The sequence below is a fragment of the Heloderma suspectum genome, chromosome 10 (genome assembly GCF_057233095.1).
Source record: "Heloderma suspectum isolate Gila_16-S chromosome 10, 16-S_ref, whole genome shotgun sequence".
NCBI classification, from domain to species: domain Eukaryota; kingdom Metazoa; phylum Chordata; class Lepidosauria; order Squamata; family Helodermatidae; genus Heloderma; species Heloderma suspectum.
This window is the reverse complement of record NC_139467.1, coordinates 35,307,062-35,325,512: the sequence shown is the minus strand read 5'-3', so window position 1 is coordinate 35,325,512 and position 18,451 is coordinate 35,307,062. Positions and strand designations below refer to the sequence as shown.

Genomic DNA, 18,451 nt, shown 5'->3' with positions numbered 1-18,451 from the left:
GGGGTGTTAATGAGAGAGACATACATGAGACATGCATACATATAGCTCTTTATAGAGCTATATTTCAGTAGTGCTTATCCTCTCTATATAATAATGCTCAGGACAGGAGACATATAAAAGAAAACATGGCTGACTGATGGGTCCACAAAAGAAACATTTCATGCTCTCCATTTCTCTGAGGGGTAAGTAATTTGAGAAGCTAGACTGCTGAGTTTTGTTTCCTTTGGTTGAGAAAAAGCACTAGAGACTTAGGATGTTTTTGTAATATTTGCTTTATTTAGACAGAGGCGTAAAAAGTGCGGCCCATGGGCCACAGGTGGCCCCCCAAGCCCTGGATGGCAGCACCCCAGATTCTCCCCCCCAACGCTCCCCCCCCCAGAAAAAGGACGAAATGCTCTATCAGTGGGCTCTGTGGTACCTGTCATAGAAACCTCATTCCTCGTGCATCCTTGGAGTATCCTACGAAGCAGTCTTTCAATGCTCCTGCTGGCTTTCTAGGACACTCTAGGAATGGGACTTCTATGGCAGGAAGCATAGAGCCATTTCCCCCCCCCCTTTTTTTTCTTTATTTTTTCTGAAAAAGTTATAAATAACTAGAGTGTAGCATGTCAAAATCCTTAATCAAGACTGGACTAGAGAAAGGCTAGGATCCAAGATTCCTGGATGGTTGGGTGGTTTGAGAACTGAGGTTTCTGGGGAGAGTGTGTGTGAGTTTGTGTGAGTGGTCTGTATGTGTGTGTGATTGTGAGTTGTATGTGTGTCGCATGTGAGTTGTATGTGAGTTATATGTGAGTGTGCATGCATCACGCATGCATGTGTGGCCCCCTGTTCAGTTCTGAGTTAAAGATAAAAAATTATAAGAACTGCTGCCCATCCACAGATAACACCTGCACAGCAGATTGAACAGGCACGAACACAGGTCACCTGGTTGCAGTCGTCCGCAGTATGGTGAGATGGACCATATTTAACTTCTAATATTTCTAGGTTTGCATCTATACATGTAAATTAGCATATGCAAATCTATGTCCTCTTTTTTGGCAATGCATTTCCTCCTTTTTGGTGATGAGTAGCCACCCTACGTATAAATATTTTGCAAACAGGAATCTATAATGAAGGGTCCCGAAAAAGCTGTAAAGCATTTTATGAAGAAAGGAAAGCAAATCCCTGACTTACTCCTGACGAACACTGTAGCAAATGAGTAGGCCTCCCCATATGGATTTTTCACTTCCACACTGTATTCAGCAGAATCATCCAAGGAGCATCTGAAATGAAAAGATGTCCCAGCTGCATTTAGGGTCTGATTCAGCCTTCCTTAATCTGAGGCCCTCCAGATGTTGTGTATTTCAACTCCCATCAGCCCCAGCCAGTATGGCCAGTGGGCAGAGATCCTAGGAGTTGTAGTCCAAAACATCTGGAGGGCAGCAAGCTAGGGAAGGCTAAGGTCTAAGGGATAAATATATGGGTGGTTATTTCAGATCAATATGAGAACGGAGGTCTTCCTCCGTCGCTCCTGGCTACAAGCGCGTCTCCTGTCTGGCCATACCATCTTCCCTCTCAGACTCCTCCCTCTGGCCGTCTCTCAGGGTGGCCATATGTCCTACTTTACAGAAGACAGCCCTCTTTTTGAAGGCGTCCTCCATTTGAATGGCTGCCCAGTCCAAGTCTGCTTTGAAGATTAAGAACCACAAGGTGGGAGAGCAGCAGGGCCTTGAAGTTGACCATCACCAGTTAGTACCTGGACAGTAAGACTGAGCAGGCAGGTACACAGACCACCAGGTCACAGCTGTTCCCACTATGGTGAGATGTATTGCACTTCTATTTAAATTACAGATATTTTCTAAATTGGCATCTATATGCACAAATTAGCTCATGCACATTTCATGTGAATCCCTTTCCTCTTGTGTCCTTTGTTTCAGTGATGCATTTCCCCCTTTGGGGTGATGTGAAACTGGCTACCCTATCTTTTCCTCCTACATCTCTCAACTTTCTCTGTACATCTCCCAGCTTTCTGTGTGTGGCCCTACCTTCCACCACTTCCTTGAGCCTGCTGCCTTCTAGGTCTGATGCTAACTCCTTTGCTATGGTCCTACTTCTTCTACCACTACTTTCCTAGGCCCTTCTGGCTGCCCTGCCCCTCTCTGAGGCCTGAGCAGCTCAGCCAATATTAGCCAGAGACCTTCTGTGACGTTTAGGCAGCTCAGCCAATCACCGACAGAGGTTCTGCCATATATCCGCACCAAATCCCTTCGTGGTTTACAGCATAGATTATACAAGGGCACTTCCTTTCTTTAAAGCAGGGGTGAGCAGAAGGTAGATCTCCAGATGTTTTGGACTTCAACTCTCGGAAGTCCCTGCCAGCATGGGTAATGGTTAGGAATACTGAGAGTTGAAGTCCAGAACATCTGGAGATCTACTTTCTTCCCAACCTTGCTTTAAACAGCAGCATCCAAGATGGACAACAAAATGGGAGGGAAAATGGAGTACAGTAGGGTCTGGAAGGAAGTCTCACTACTGTTTTTAGTGGGGCTTGCTTTCAAGTAGCCTTCCCAACCTGGTGCCCTCCAGATATGTTGGACTGCAAGTCCCATCACTCCCAGCCAGAATGGGCTATCTTTGCTGCCTGGGAGTGATTAGAGTTGGAGTCCAACACTTCTGGAGGGCACCAGGTTGGGGAAGGGTGCTCTGAGGTATGTGTGCATAGAGTTACAGTCAAAACCACATAACCCAGGTCACAAAAGAGGACACTGGTAGCAGAATAAGACATTCAGCTCAGGATCTAAGAGTAACTCCTGCCCAGTAACTCCAACCATTGGCACACACTGCTTCGGTGCATTTCCATCTTATGTTTTTGCTCTTTGTAGCTGTCCCCAGCCTCAGAGTCTACCTACACATTCTGCTAATGACATGACTAGTCTTGTGGGGTTTTAGAAATCAAATATCAGGCACGCATGCGGGGGCTGGATGGGATGGCCCTCAGGAGCATGGCACTTGGGCAGGTTGAAGCCTTCCATCCCTTGGTGTGATGTTGGTGAAACTCCCCTTCCATGTGGCAATCAGTGTTAGGAAAATGGCACCCATTGGTGCCAATGGGAACTTTTTCCTAATGCTAATTCCCACATGGAACAGGCTGTGAGAATTTCACTGATATCACAGCAGGGGAGACCAGGCTTAATCTCCCCTCCCTGTTCATACGGCTTGGGTCTAGGTGTCTTACACTGGGGCCTGGCCAGGGACCACACACTAAACAGATTTGAGGATACCAGTGTGACTCAAGTCCACTTGTGTGAAAGCTTCACTCAAAAGCACTCACACCAGAATGTCCACTTTACTTTATCTCTAATGCTAGGATGTTTTGCAATAGAGTACCAATTCTCTCCTTTGTCTCCTTTATCTCTCTCCGGCCTTGAGATTGTTTTTATCATTCTGCCGACTCCACCACCAGAAAGTCCCACATAGATCCTAAGGTTGTAAGTCTAAAATTAAATGAGGTTTGTGTTTGCTGCAGAGAGAGCTCTTGCCTATGCATCTGCCTCTGGTGCCACCTTGACCGGAACTCCACTTATGTGAAAGAATGATTTATTGATGGAAAATGGATGCAGAGAAAGCAAAAGAAAGCGTACACATCCCTTAACTCTTGGTTCAGCCACTCTGTTTCCTAGGGAAGTGATGAGGTGCCATTCCTCAGGGTTGGTTATCTGAGCAGGTGGTGTACCTTCCCCCTTTCATACAAGAGCAGGTAACAGGTGAATTTGCTCAGGTTTTATAGAGCAAGCCTCACTAAGGGCATTCCTACACCAGCCTAAAATCCTGCACTTAAAACAGGGCTTTCTGCTTCTGTTTTAAATGCAGGATCACCACTGATTCCCTTTACATGCGCTCCACACACACCCCGGCCCCTCCTCCCCGTGTCTGAGTCTTCCATTATCTTTCATTGATCTCGCTTCTCTTCTTGCCGCTTTAACTCTTTTCACGGAGGAAACTGAAGCGGAACACAACGGGGTAATTTGATAGCTCATTAACTGCGATCTATTTAAAAATGGAACAAAGGGCATTTAGTGCAGGAGGGTCATGGCGTCATGTAAGCAGCCCGCAAACCTCCATGAAGGAGCCATCTCGATCGCAGGACAGAAGCGCCGTGTGATGAAGCCCTAAGTTAGAAAAGTGTCAGGAAGTGCACAGGCTGCTCACCCCTCCTTTACCAAGGCCTTTCTTTCTTGGCAGCAAAATAAGTTTCTCACAGTGCAGAAAGAAGCATCTCTTATCAGCTAGAAGGTGCACAGTATGAAGAGTGACTACTGTGCATTGTTTTAGCTTCTGTTAGTAGCAATAAGTGGGGCCTTCACCTGTATGTGAATACAACTATGAGAACCCACTCTAAAATCATGAAAATTGCCAACTCTCTAGCTAATTAGTGTACTTATGCTATTAAAAGCTACATTTACTGCATACGATTCTGGGCAAATTCACACCTGACTGCCCACCATTCTTCCAATACCAAATCCAATACACCAAGCTACCTGAAAGACATCCTTATAGAATCATAGAATCATGGAATAGTAGGGTTGGAAGGGGTCTTCAAGGCCATCAAGTCCACCCCCTTGCTCAATGCAGGAATCCAAGTCAATCCAAGTCAGGAATCCAATTCAATCCAAATCCATTGTCGTATTGCTCTAACAGTCAGGAAGTTTTTCCTGATGTCCAGCCGGAATCTGGCTTCCTGTAACTTGATCCCATTATTCCATGCCCTGCACTCTGGGTTGATTGAGAAGAGATCCTGGCCTTCCTCTCTCTGACGTTTCAAGTACTTGAAGAGCGCTATCCTATCTCCCCTCAGTCTTCTCTTCTCAAGGATAAACATGCTGGTTATAAATCCTTGGGGGAGGCCCTTTTCCCAGCACCACCACCATCAGAGGCACGTTTGGTGGGGACGTGACAGAGCGCCTTCCCAGCGGCAGCTCCCTGCTCCGGAAATACCTGCTGAGGGAGGCCACATGGACCCGTCTGTTGTCCTTCTGATAGAAGGCAAAATCATTTGTATTCAGACTGGCCTTTGGCATTTAAGTTGGGTTCAGTTAGGGAGTTTAATTACTGTTGTGTTTCTTTTATTGCTGTGTTTTTTAATTGTATTTTAATTTAATTATTTTAATTAAGATTTAGTTTTTAATCGGATTTTATTAAACTGCCATTAGCATCTTTTTTTTCTTTTAGCAGAAAGGCAGGATATAAATAAACAAACACATAAATGAGGCCAACACATATACAGCCTGCATGTGCATGTTCCTGGATTTCGACCCACAGTTAGCCATACTTATTGTAGATCCATTGAAATCAATGGGACTTAACATTAGCCGTTACTAATTTATCGTTACTAAACTAAGTCCCACTGATTTCAATAGATCTGCTTTAAGTATGACTAAAGCCTGGTAAAGCATCTGGCATCGGCTCAGTGCAAATAACTCCTAATTGTTTGTTCAAGAGAAGTTGCAATTGAACCTGCCCTGGATTTTAATCAAGTCTGTTACCTGCTAATGTCGAGTGTGAGCATTCCAAATTCATTTTTCATCCTATATTTCCCAGCTGGAGCTAGACGGAGGTCAATCCGAACTCCATTTTTATACCTGGACAGGTGCAAATAGACAGACATGAAAAAAAGAGTTTATAGATGCTTTATAATGTTCATATTATTTTTTATATTTTTTTATCCTGCACTTCTTCCATTAAATTCAGGGAAGCATGCATAGCCCCTGCCTTTTATCCTCACAGCAGCCCTGTGAGGTAGGTTAGGGGCCATTAGTTTTCAATTGGTGGGCTGGGACCTACTACTGGGTTGCACCCTGATCTAAGGTGGATTGCAATAGCAGTACTACCACTACACGATTACATGATAAAATATTAAAAAGTGGGTCCCCAAAGGCACGCTTGGGCTAAAAGTGGGTCCCAGGTCTGAAAATGTTAAAGTCTACTGGATTAGCCTGAGAAATTGTGACTGGCCTAAAGTCACCAGCAAAGTTTTGTGGCTGAGCAGGGATTTGAATCTATTAGCTCCCAGTCCACAGCACACTGGTTCTCATAGTACCGCTCAGTCTGAGAACTGTGCTCCAAGGATTCTTTGCAACGACCCAGGCCAGAGCATGCCAGGGTACCACTCTTAAAGTGTTTGCATTGAAGCTGCCTGGGGTAGCAAAATGTTTTGCGTTGGTCTTGAGCTTATCTGGCTGAATGAATCAATGGCTTAACCTGTAAGCTGAAAGCATCATGTTAATTAAATGGTGTGTTTTAAACTATTCATCCATCAAAGGTTAACATTTTCATTGTAATGGGAAGGCTATTGTGTTGCATCAGTTAGACAGAGGACCGCCAGTCTGGGTCTTTGTACAGGTATGGCTGGGAGCTAATAGCTGCTGCACACGCCCCACCACGCGCTTGGGTGGTCCAGCTGTAGCAAGGTTGCCTTCAGATGCAGTGGAAGGTGGTTCCCTCTGTGCCCTTTCTAGCCTCCTCCACTCAGCATTGCCCTCAGAGATGGAGGAAAGCATCTTCTCCTGTAATTTTCCCAACCCTGTCTGCACTGTGGCCACAGTGTGTGTATCTCTCTGTGTGCTCCTCCCACTGGAAGGACAAGCCTAAAAAAAGTTTGCATCACCTTGTCTTCAGAGAAAGTGGGGGGAGACTTCCTCCAGTGGAAGAAGGAGCATAGCGATTTTGAATCTAGCCAATAAAAGACCTCATGGGCTGCTTGCTTCCACATGAATCTTCCTGCCCCGAGGCCCTTCTTTGGGTCCCACCACCATCTGAGGTAAGGCAGGAAGAGACCCAAGAACAGGGCCTTTTCAATAGTGACACCTCATCTTTGGAATTCCCTCTCCAGAGACGCTCGCCTGGCACCAAGTCTGTTATCTTTTCAACACCAGAGAAATACCTTTGTATTTGCACAGGGCCTTTGGATGCTCAGATATTGTTTTACTGGTATGGGTTTGAAGTGGCTTTAACATTGCCATTGCCATTAATGTAATTTTAAGGAAGCAATCCAATGGCCCCTGGATAGAGTCTGGGGGGCCATAGGATAATTTGGATTCCTGGATTCGAGACTGGAGACAGCTCTCTGACTGTGGATCCCAGAATCCCTGTTCCCCACTGCCTCCCCCTCAGAGCCAGCACAGAGAGAACTGTACCACCTACCTCTCCAAGGTCGCAAAGCTGACCTAGGAGAGGGGGTAAAGGGGGCATGCCAGTCAGCGGAGAGGGGAGGGGACTGGAGAAACCAAGATACAACGTATCCCCAGGCCTCCCCTGCCCCCTTCCCTCCCACTCCAACAAGCACCAGCTTGATGAGCAGAAAAACCTGCCTAGCCAAAATGCAGAGTGGGAAGAGCACAGAGGAGAAGATTGCCTCCGCTGCTCCTCCTGCCCTGCATAGGAAGCCCATAAGGATCCAAGTTCGGAAGCTTACAGGCATTGCTGTAGGATTGTGCCCTAAATTGTTGGTTTTAATTGTTGGTCCCTCTGGACACTCCTCCCCCCACCCCTTGTTGCAGTTCTGCTTGTGATCGTGAGGCTGCAATTTAGATAGGAAATAAACAAATATAAAGGCAATGCTATTTGACAAAGGAAGGATTAAAGCGGGGTGCCGTCGTGTCGAACCTTAGGCCTGCGGGCCAAATCCAACCTTCCGGGATTCCACAGACAACTCCATCCCATTTCCACTGACTACCAATGGTTTGGTGATTTCCTGGCTTTTTCCCATTCTCAAAGGCTGAAATGCCTCCCCTGGGGCTTATTTACCGGCAGTATGAGCTCTAAGCTAAAACATGCTGGCCCTACCCCTTTGCCTCCAGCCCCACCCACCACTGGAATGTGGCCCCCCAAAGTCACCCCACATAGACCGGTTTCAGAGCAGATGGCAATGCTTCGGAAACAAAACATAACTATCACTTGATTCAGGTAATCATAGAATCATAGAATAGTAGGGTTGGAAGGGGCCTACAAGGCCATCGAGTCCAACCCCCTGCTCAACGCCCAGATGTATTGTTTGGGGAAAACATAATGCATTTATGTTTCCCCCAAACAATACATTGTTTGACCTATCTGATGGAGAGTAACTATTAACTTCATTCTCAAAACCTTGACTTGAAAAAGCAAAACAAAAATCTTGAATTGGTGGGTTGGCTCCACAATTTAAGAGAGTGGCCATGTATCCTCTTTTACAGAGGACAGTCCTCTGTTGGAGGCATCCTCTATTTGAAGGGCTCCCCTGCCCAATTCCAGTTTAAAGATAGCCCCATTAGAACAGTTGCCCATCCATAGCGAGCACCTGGCCATCAGACTGAACAGGCCGGCACACAGGTGGTCACCTGGTCACAGTCTTCCACACTATGTTGAGATGGACTCTATTTCTAGTTAAATTATCATATATATATATACATATATATATATTCAAAGTCAGGAGTTAGTTGGTCATCCCTTTTTGATTGCCTTCCCGTTGACTGATTCTCATGGAACGTACTTCATTGGAAAGCTCTTGACACGAAGATTCCATGAATACCAATGGTTTTCACTACTATTCAAAGTCAGGAGTTCATTTATGTCCATAAAGCTTTTTTCTTTCTTTTTTTTAAGAATTAGGCTATCTTCTATAACAATCTACGATAAAGCTTTATTTTTAATATAAAAAAATGTCAAGTATAATTAAACATGATACATCAATAAATTAAAGTATAATTAATTGCAAGTTGGAGCAAAATGAAATATGAACACAAAAAAGTCTCTGTACACCTTTATAAACACAGGTGCAGGCCAAAGTACATGATACGCCAGTAATGTACGGCCTGTAAGCAAATCACGAAGGGATTAAGAGACACCAACACTTCGGATTTTTCAATAAACGCAGTTAAGTTAAGCCTTTTGTTAGATTTTTCTCTGCCAACTGTGTTTGTGGAGAACAAACTGGTTGTACTTATTTATAAATTTGCATATTAGCAAATTGTATGGAAATTGCTATCCTCTTTTATCCTTTTTTTTGGTGATGCGTTTCCTTTTTTTTTTTTTTGTGATTTGTAAGTGGCCATCCCAATCAGTCCATCCTAAAGGAAATCAACCCTGAGTGCTCATTGGAAGGACAGATACTGAAGCTGAAGCTCAAATATTTTGGCCACCTAATGCGAAGAGAAAACTCTCTGGAAAAGACCCTGATGCTGGGAAAGACTGAAGGCAAAAGGAGAAGGGGACGGCAGAGGATGAGATGGCTAGACAGCATCACGGATGCAATGATTATGGACTTGAGCACGCTCCGGGAGAGAGCGCAGGACAGGAAGGCCTGGCGTGCTATGGTCCACGGGGTCACGAAGAGTCGGACATGACTGAACGACTGAACAACAACAAGTGGCCATCCCAATTCACAACTGCTCCTTTCTGACCCCCAACAGGAGCTAACTGTGGAGGGCCATTTTCTATCATCAGCAGAGTGAAGTAGGATGTACCACTTCAGGCTGTGAGGTAAGCGTGGTGGCGGTGTTGCACATTTGAATACTCCATTAAAAGCAACAACTACCTCATTCGATGTTGATAACTACCACGATGTCAGAGGGAAGGCTAGGCTAGGCTGGACCCATCCCCCTGACATGCTATGTGCAGGGTGGAGTATTCAAACATGCACCCACGCCTCCCTTGCAGGCCCAAACAGTGCAGTCTGAGAAAAGCTTTAACACTTGATTCCGCTGATCCCATAACCTGGCCTTGAGGTATTATTGGAGAGGTGGTGGGTTTTCAGAGTGTTCCAGAATTGGCAATAGTAACTTCATCGCTTGCCCACTTACCAGTTCACCTCTGGCTGAGGATTGGCCAGAACTGTACATTCCAGTTTTACACTCATTCTTTCCCAGACTGCGTGAGCTCGGAGTGGGATCCAAAACATGGGCGCTCGGCAGGACAACAGCTCCATGACCTCTTTTTCCAGCTGTGCCTTTGCTTCAGCCTAGGACAAAGAGCACGGGCAGTTTAAAAACCTTTTATCTTGGTGTTCTATAAATACACGTGCAAGAATGGAACAGGCAACTCTTAACACCCTTCTGTTTTCTGCTACAGAATAAGCAGGCAGCCCTCTGTGACCTCTGGAGTCAAGCAGCTCTGTGGCCTGAGAAGGTAACCCCTGGAACCACTCCCTTGGGATGCTTAAAGCCAGTGGTGGTCCTTGGTGGCTCTCTTCTCTTCCCATTGGTTTTATCAACCCTGGCCTCATGCCATGTGCACATGACTCTCCAGACCCATGGAATTTGGAAGCTATTTTTATTACTAATCTATAAAAGGACACAAAATTGCAATTGAATTTTTGATTGCTATGTAATAGATTTCATTTTAATGTATTACTGCCTTTATACAGCAGCATTGATTAGTTGTTGCTCTTTTAGCACTTTAGAACAAACGCCAAAGGACATGGATGAGGCCATATGACAGGGGTGTCGAACCTCATGCCCGTGGGGAAAATCTGGCCTACATGGGGCCCTAATCCAGCCCTCTGGGGTTCCCCAGGTCATACCCTCCTTGCATGGCCCCACTCCCGTTTCCCCAACCACCAATCATTTTGTAGGTTCCCAGCTTTTGTGCAGTTTTCCCCCATTTGAAAAGGTTGAAATGCCGTTCCTAAGCATTAGTTGTCTGTTCTCAGAAGCTAAGCTGGGTCAGCCCTGGGTAGTACTTAGATGTGAGAATCAGGCTTCCTGCATTGAGCAGGGGGTTGGACTTGATGGTCTTGTAGGCCCCTTCCAACCCTATGATTCTATGATTCACTCCTTTTGCCTTCAGTCCTGCCCACCACTGGAATGAGCCCCCCGAGAGCTTTTTCAGAATGGAATTCAGACCCCAAACTGAAAGAGGTCCAACGCCCCTTCTCTACGGAAACCTTATTACATAAGAGTTAGAGTGCCTACATTTACACACAGGTGGTATGGCCACACATTTTAAAAATCTAACACGTTTCCCTATTTTATTATGCGATAAAATATTGCTTTGCAGCCTTTTTCTAGTTTGGTCATGGCGACGAGACCTTGGAACTTGGAACTAGGGAGGAGATATCAATAGACACTGAGATTCTTCGCTGGCTCGGTTATTTCAGTTGCTGGCTGTTATCCCACTTGCAAATACCTACATATAGCTGGCACCACTGCTGGGAAGCAACAGCGGGATCCATGCGCATGCTAAGTCAGACATGACCCCTCCATGAAGCGGTGGTCTTGAGGGCACTTTAGGTGGGGCTGTTTATAAACTTTTGGACTGCTCCAAAGCTGATTGAACAATGGGGACAAAAGGTTACACGGATGTTTTACTGAGACTCCAAATTGGCCCAGGTCTATCCACTTTGTCCAATGGACTTTACCCAGTTTTCATAGCTGCATGGCACCAAAAGCAAACATTTCTCTGTTTCCGCTGAGTCCGTATTTCAAATTTTGAGCACATCCAGTGGAAAGTCTTCCCCTCACCTTTCTCCGAAGGGCCATCTTGTCAGCCCTCACGCGCAATAGGCGGCAGTTTCTAATGACGGTTTTCTCCAGCTTTTCCATGTCATTCCCAAACCGAACCATCTTCTGTCCCCTTTTCTCTAGCTCCAGAACAGTAGCCTCCCGCCTCATCTTTGTTTCCCTGGGGATGATAAGCATGAAGTATAGCACCCAGCTTTTCATGGCCACTCTCCGGATTCAGGCTGCGCCTCACCCAGCTCTCTTTATCCTTTTTCACTGCCCAACCCTCCAACCATTCTTCCCTTTCTGTACTGCCTTACTCTGGATTTTCCTAGCATCAGCACACTATACACGGCATCCTTGGGCACATACTGGGGTGCCAGGGGCCTGGTAGGACTAGGGTGGTCGCCATGTGTCCTCTTTTATGAAGGACAGTCCTCTGTTTGAAGGGCTGGCAGAGGACCATCCTCTATTTGAAGGCATCCTCTCCTTGAAAGGCTGTCCTGTCCAATTCTGGTTTAGAGATAAAGAGCCATCAGAACGGTTGCCCGTGCACAGGTAGCACCTGGACAGCAGACTGAATAGGTAGGCACACCAGTCACCTAGTCACAGTCTTCCACATTATGGTGAGATGGACTGTGTTTCTATTTCTAAAATTATAATAATAGTTTCTACATTTGTATCTATACATATAGATCAGCATGTGCACATTTATGCAAATCACAATCCTCTGTTGTCAATTTTTTGGGCGATTCAAAAGTGGCCATCCCAAAGATTTTATCTGTACATCACCCTGAGATTTTAATGCTATAGGGCAAGACACAAATGTTTTAAACAAATAAACAAATAAATAAATAAATAAGTAGCAGATTGCAAGAGAGGGGGCCTTTTTCATTGGAAAAGTGTCATAGGAAAAAGGCTTCAACCCCCCACTTTTGGCACTGTGGTCTTGATCTAGTTTGGCCCTGTGTGTCTGCCTGTTTGGGTGCTCACTGTGGATGGGCAACAGTTCTTATGGTTCTTTATCATTAAACCGGAATTGGACAGGGCAGCCCTTCAAATAGAGGATGCCTTCAAAGGACAGTCCCGTGGCAGCCCTCCAAGCAGAGGACTGTCCTCTGTAAAAGAGGACCCATGGTGGCCACTCTACTTACGTTAGGGAAAACATTTTCTCTAATGCAGCAAATGGCAGGTTCAGGCTGGTGGGCAGTGGAGGCTGGTGGCTACCAATGTCAGTGGGTGGCGAATCTGTTCCGGGTTTCAATTAGAACCAGTCAGAGCTCTAAAGGAGCTTGGATAGGCGGATTTACCACCCCACCAACATCGGAGCCACCAGCCTCCACTACTGGTGGGTGTGTTTTATTTATATCGGCCAAATGGCCCAAGGGGAGGGACACGCCAGCATCACAGCCCTGATTCAATTTAGGTGGCCCTGCAGATGCTTAATACGGTTTTTGTTTTGTTTTTTAAGTGAGAGGAGATCCAATTACAAATCCCCAACATCTTGCCTAGCTTGGGCTGAAGTGTCCTTGAAACAGCGGGGCTGTGTGGCTGTTATTTCTATGAAATGCTTTGCACTCACGGATTTTCAATCTGAAGTGATCCCACAAGCCTGTACACGTGAAACTGCTGATTGGAAGAGAGCCATCACAGCTCAGGGGCAGAGCACCTGCTTTGCATACAGAAGGCCCTGAGTTCGATCTCCGGTGTCTCTGGATTGGGCTGGGAAAGACCCCTCTCTGAACCCCAAGAGAGCCGCTACCACTGCATAGATGTTTCTGAGTTACCTGGACCGATGGTCTGAGTCAATATGATGTAGCTCCCTTTGTAACTTTAACATGAGCATATTCATGTAACAGTTCTAGGATTAATCTGTAAGCAGGATTCTAGAAGAACCTATCAGGTCACACTCATAGATCTGGCTACAGAAAATTGATATGGATAATCAGTGTTGGCCAAAGGTTTGCATATTTGTGCTCAAAATGTCTCTTTCAGGGGTGGGCAACTTGTGCACCCCCCAGATGTTTTGGACTATAACTCCCAGAATCCTACATCATTGGCTATACTGGCTAGGGATGATGGGAGATGAAGGCCAAAACACCTGGAGGACCACAAGTTTCCCACCCTCCTTTACATACACACACCTCAGGCATATTTTGTACACATTTACATAGATAGTTACCCTCTTTGAACTCATTCTGCTTTAGAATTTTAGAAAATGTTTATCTAGTAAACCATTGGACATACCATGAAACTTCCGATGTCAATGCAAGGGCAGCCGCTATGGACAAATCTGAAAGTGTGAAGCCTTCCTCTTCCTCGCTGTTGCAAGTGGGAGTCCATGAGGGTAGATAAAAATGAATGAATGAATGCCAAATAAATATTACAAGGTGTGGGAGGGAGATAAAATGAGACCGGTCGATAAATAAACCTTGACCAAATAGGCTGTGCCCAGAAAATAGTTTGCTAACATAATGACTATTGCCATCAGTGAAACAACCCACAGAGAAATCTCAAAGTCTTTAATAAGGAAAACTTTAGCACATAAGAATCTAACTAATTTTGAACTGAAAGTTATTTACATCAGAAAATTACCAATTAAATTTAAATTTATTTTATTATTAATAATACTTTATTATTATATTGTTAATAATAACTAGTTAAATGTAAAATTATTTTTATGGCAGGCAAAAACCCTGTTGTACCAAGATGGTTATATTACCATGAGATGAATTTTAGCTTGGTGTTCATCTTCATTTCTCTAAATCTGAATTCAGAGAAACATGAATTTCTTTATCTGCCTATTTCCTTCCTGCTCCTTTTTCCCTGGCTTGGCCTAGTGATTTATTGCAGAATGCACTGGCCAACCTTTCAACGTTTTAATAGCCGTACAGGGAATGTGGGCAGGTGAAGTTCAAAGAGCAGAGTCAGTTGCATTTATGACTGTGGGATTTGCACCAAGTAAAAAATATGTTTCGTTTTCCCAGGCATGTCATGGTTCTGATTTTTAGTGCCTTTTTAGCAGCTTGTTGTTGTTGTTCAGTCGTTCAGTCGTGTCCGACTCTTCGTGGCCCCGTGGACCATAGCACGCCAGGCCTTCCTGTCCTGCGCTCTCTCCCGGAGCGTGCTCAAGTTCATATTCATTGCATCCGTGATGCTATCTAGCCATCTCATCCTCTGCTGTCCCCTTCTCCTTTTGCCTTCAGTCTTTCCCAGCATCAGGGTCTTTTCCAGAGAGTTTTCTCTTTGCATTAGGTGGCCAAAATAGTTGAGCTTCAGCTTCAGTATCTGTCCTTCCAATGAGCACTCAGGGTTGATTTCCTTTAGGATGGACTGATTTGACCTCCTTGCAGTCCAGGGGACTCTCGAGAGTCTTCTCCAGCACCACAGTTCGAAAGCATCAATTCTTCGGCGCTCAGCCTTCCTTATAGTCCAGCTCTCACAGCCATACATTACTACTGGGAAAACCACAGCTTTGATTAGACGGACCTTTGTCGTCAAGGTGATGTCTCTGCTTCTTACTATGCTGTCTAGGTTTGCCATAGCTTTCCTCCCAAGGAGCAAGCGTCTTTTGATTTCATGGCTACAGTCACCGTCTGCGGTGATCTTGGAGCCCAAGAAAGTAAAATCTGTCACTGCTTCCATTTCTTCCCCTTCTATATGCCAGGAAGTGATAGGGCCAGATGCCATGATCTTAGTTTTTTTTAATGTTGAGTTTCAAACCAGCTTTTGCACTCTCCTCTTTCACCCTCAACAAGAGGCTCTTTAGATCCTCTTCACTTTCTGCCATTAGGGTGGTATCGTCTGCATATCGGAGGTTGTTGATAATTCTCCCAGCAATCATAATTCCGACCTCTGATTCATCCAACCCGGCATTTCATGATGTACTCTGCATATAAGTTAAATAAGCAGGGTGACAATATGCAGCCTTGTCGTACTCCTTTCCCAATTTTGAACCACTCGGTTGTTCCATGTCTGGTTCTTACTGTTGCTTCTTGACCCTCGTACAGGTTTCTCAGGAGACAGGTAAGGTGGTCTGGTACTCCCATCATTTTAAGAATTTGCCACAGTTTGTTATGATCCACACAATCAAAGGCTTTAGCGTAGTCAATGAAGCAGAAATAGACGTTTTTCTGGAATTCTCTTGCTTTCTCCATGATGCAGCGAATGTTGGCGATTTGATCTCTAGTTCCTCTGCCTCTTCGAAACCCAGCTTGTACTTCCGGTAGTTCTCGGTTGGCATACTGCTGAAGCCTAGCTTGTAGGATTTTGAGCATCACCTTGCTGGCATGTGAAATGAGTGCAATTGTACGGTAGTTTGAACACTCTTTGGCGTGTTCCTTCTTTGGAATTGGAATGTAAACTGACCTTTTCCAGTCTTGTGGCCATTGTTGGGTGTTCCAAATTTGTTGGCATATTGAATGCAGCACTTTAACAGCATCATCTTTTAGGATTTTAAATAGCTCCGCTGGAATACTGTCATCGCTAGCTTTGTTGTTACTAATGCTTCCTAAGGTCCACTTGACTTCACTCTCTAGGATGTCCGGCTCAAGTTCAGTGACCGCACTATCATGGCTATCAGGGACATTAAGATCTTTCCTGTATAGTTCTTCTGTGTATTCTTTCCACCTCTTCTTAATCTCATCTGCTTCTGTTAGGTCCCTGCCTTCTTTGTCCTTTATCATGCCCGTCTTTGCACAAAACGTTCCCTTGATATCTCCAATTTTCTTGAAGAGATCTCTAGTCTTTCCCATTCTGTTGTTTTCCTCGATTTCTTTGCATTGTTCATTTAAGAAGGCCTTCTTGTCTCTCCTTGCTATTCTCTGGAACTCTGCATTCAGTTGGGTATATCTTCCCCTTTCTCCCTTGCTTTTCGCTTCCCTTCTTTCGTGAGCTACTTGTAAAGCCTCATCAGACAGCCACTTTGCTTTCTTGCATTTCTTTTTTTTGGGATGGATTTCGTTGCTGCCTCCTGAACAATGTTACGGACCTCCGTCCATAGTTCCTCAGGCACTCTGTCTATCAGGTCTAATCCCTGAAATCTATTCCTCACCTCCACTGTATATTCATAAGGGATATGATTTAGGTCATACCTGAATGGTTTAGTGGTTTTCCCTACGTTCTTCAATTTAAGCCGAAATTTTGCAAGAAGCAGCTCATGATCTGAGCCACAGTCAGCTCCAGGTCTTGTTTTTACTGACTGTATGGAGCTTCTCCATCTTTGGCTGCAAAGGACATAATCAATTTGATTTCGATATTGACCATCTGGTGATGTCCATGTGTAGAGTCGTCTCTTGTGCTGTTGGAAAAGAGTGTTTGCTATGATCAGCGTGTTCTCTTGGCAAAACTCTATTAGCTTTTGTCCTGCTTCATTTTGTACACCAAGGCCATGCCTGCCTGTTATCCCGGTGATTTCTTGACTTCCTACTTTAGCATTCCAATCCCCTATGATGAAGAGGACATCTTTGTTTGGTGTTAGTTCTAGAAGGTGTTGTAGGTCTTCATAGAACCGATCAACCTCAGCTTCTTCGGCCTCAGTGGTTGGGGCATAAACTTGAATTACTGTGATGTTGAATGGTTTGCCTTGGATTCGTACTGAGATCATTCTATCATTTTTAAGATTGTACCCCAGTACTGCTTTTCCCACCCTTTTGTTGACTATGAGTGCTACTCCATTTCTTCTAAGGGATTCTTGCCCACAATAGTAGATATGATGGTCACCTGAATTAAATTCGCCCATGCCTGTCCATTTTAGTTCGCTGATTCCCAAGATGTCGATGTTCAATCTTGCCATCTCATGTTTGACCACCTCCAGCTTACCTTGATTCATTGATCTGACATTCCAGGTTCCTAAACAATATTGTTCTTTACAGCATCGGATTTTCTTTTCACCACCAGACACATCCACAGCTGAGTGTCCTTTCGGCTTTGGCCCAGCCGCTTCACTCTTTCTGGTGCTACTTGGTTTTAAAAGACTCTTAGGATATGGCTGCTGCTGAATTGTAGTTCATACTTGATTTTATAGTTTTAACTTTTATTGTGAGCCATTTTAAATTGAGATGTAGGCCTCCTTATTCATTGAAAGGCAGGATGAAAATGTCCTTAAATAAATAAATAAGCCTGCAAACCTAAACACACTTACCAGGGAGTAAGTGCCATTGAGCTCAACAAGACTTACGTCTGAGTAGACATGTGTAAATTAGATATTTTGCTTGCAATGCTATATATATTAACCTGGGAGTAAGTCCCATTAAACGCAATGGAAGTTATTTCTGAGTAGACATGCATGGGATTGCACTTTTGGTCCGGTATCCACAGCACAACAGATTCCAAGAAATGGGTGTCCAGACATTTGGAGACATTCTGCATAAACCAGTGTTATTCCATCATTTTTACTGTTGGAGTCATGTCTTTTCTTTGGAATGGAGCTGTTGTTTGTAGGGCTCTGTGTGTGTGTGTTGCAAGGTGACCATTTGTTCCTTAGGCAGATTGCTGTTTAATAGTCCACGATAGCTGATGTTTCATCAAAAGGGACAGAACTGTTAGGAGAGAACTAACAGTTGTCTCCTAATGGTTATTCAAAACTGTTTCCTAATAGGAAATCTATATGATTTAACAGTAGTCCAATTAGAGCTTGAAGGAGCTCTCCCCCCCCCTCTCTCTCACACCCACACACCCACAGACATACAGCTACAAGGAGGTGGAAGAAGCTCATTAGATGATCTTGCGCCAATCACTCCCCATCAATCTAATCTACGTTACAGGGGTGTGCTGAGAGGATAAAATAGTGGTGGTGGTGAGGTGTGTGTGTGTGTGTGTATATATATATATATACACACACACACACACACACACTCTACCTTGAGCTCCTTCGATGAAAGGTGAGATATAAATGTAATAAATAATAATCTTGCCACTTAAGGGAGTGAGCAAAAAATTTTTTAAGTTCATATAAACCAATACATAGGTGATGCACTGTGCATGACACATCACTCCAAACC

The 18,451-nt window shown here is 44.7% G+C and overlaps 1 protein-coding gene across 1 annotated transcript in view; it reads right to left on the bottom strand.

The window, feature by feature from the left end:
- The window catches only part of MYOM3 (myomesin 3), a 60,211-nt gene that overhangs the window by 41,259 nt on the left and 501 nt on the right, over positions 1-18,451 (bottom strand). Inside the window, exons 2-6 of the mRNA XM_084814414.1 lie at positions 13,698-13,772; positions 11,472-11,631; positions 9,813-9,970; positions 5,523-5,618; positions 1,174-1,262 (exon numbers count right to left, since the gene is read on the bottom strand). Of these exons, the coding sequence (XP_084670540.1) occupies positions 1,174-1,262; positions 5,523-5,618; positions 9,813-9,970; positions 11,472-11,631; positions 13,698-13,772 (578 nt within the window). The remainder of the gene's footprint in view (positions 1-1,173; positions 1,263-5,522; positions 5,619-9,812; positions 9,971-11,471; positions 11,632-13,697; positions 13,773-18,451) is intronic.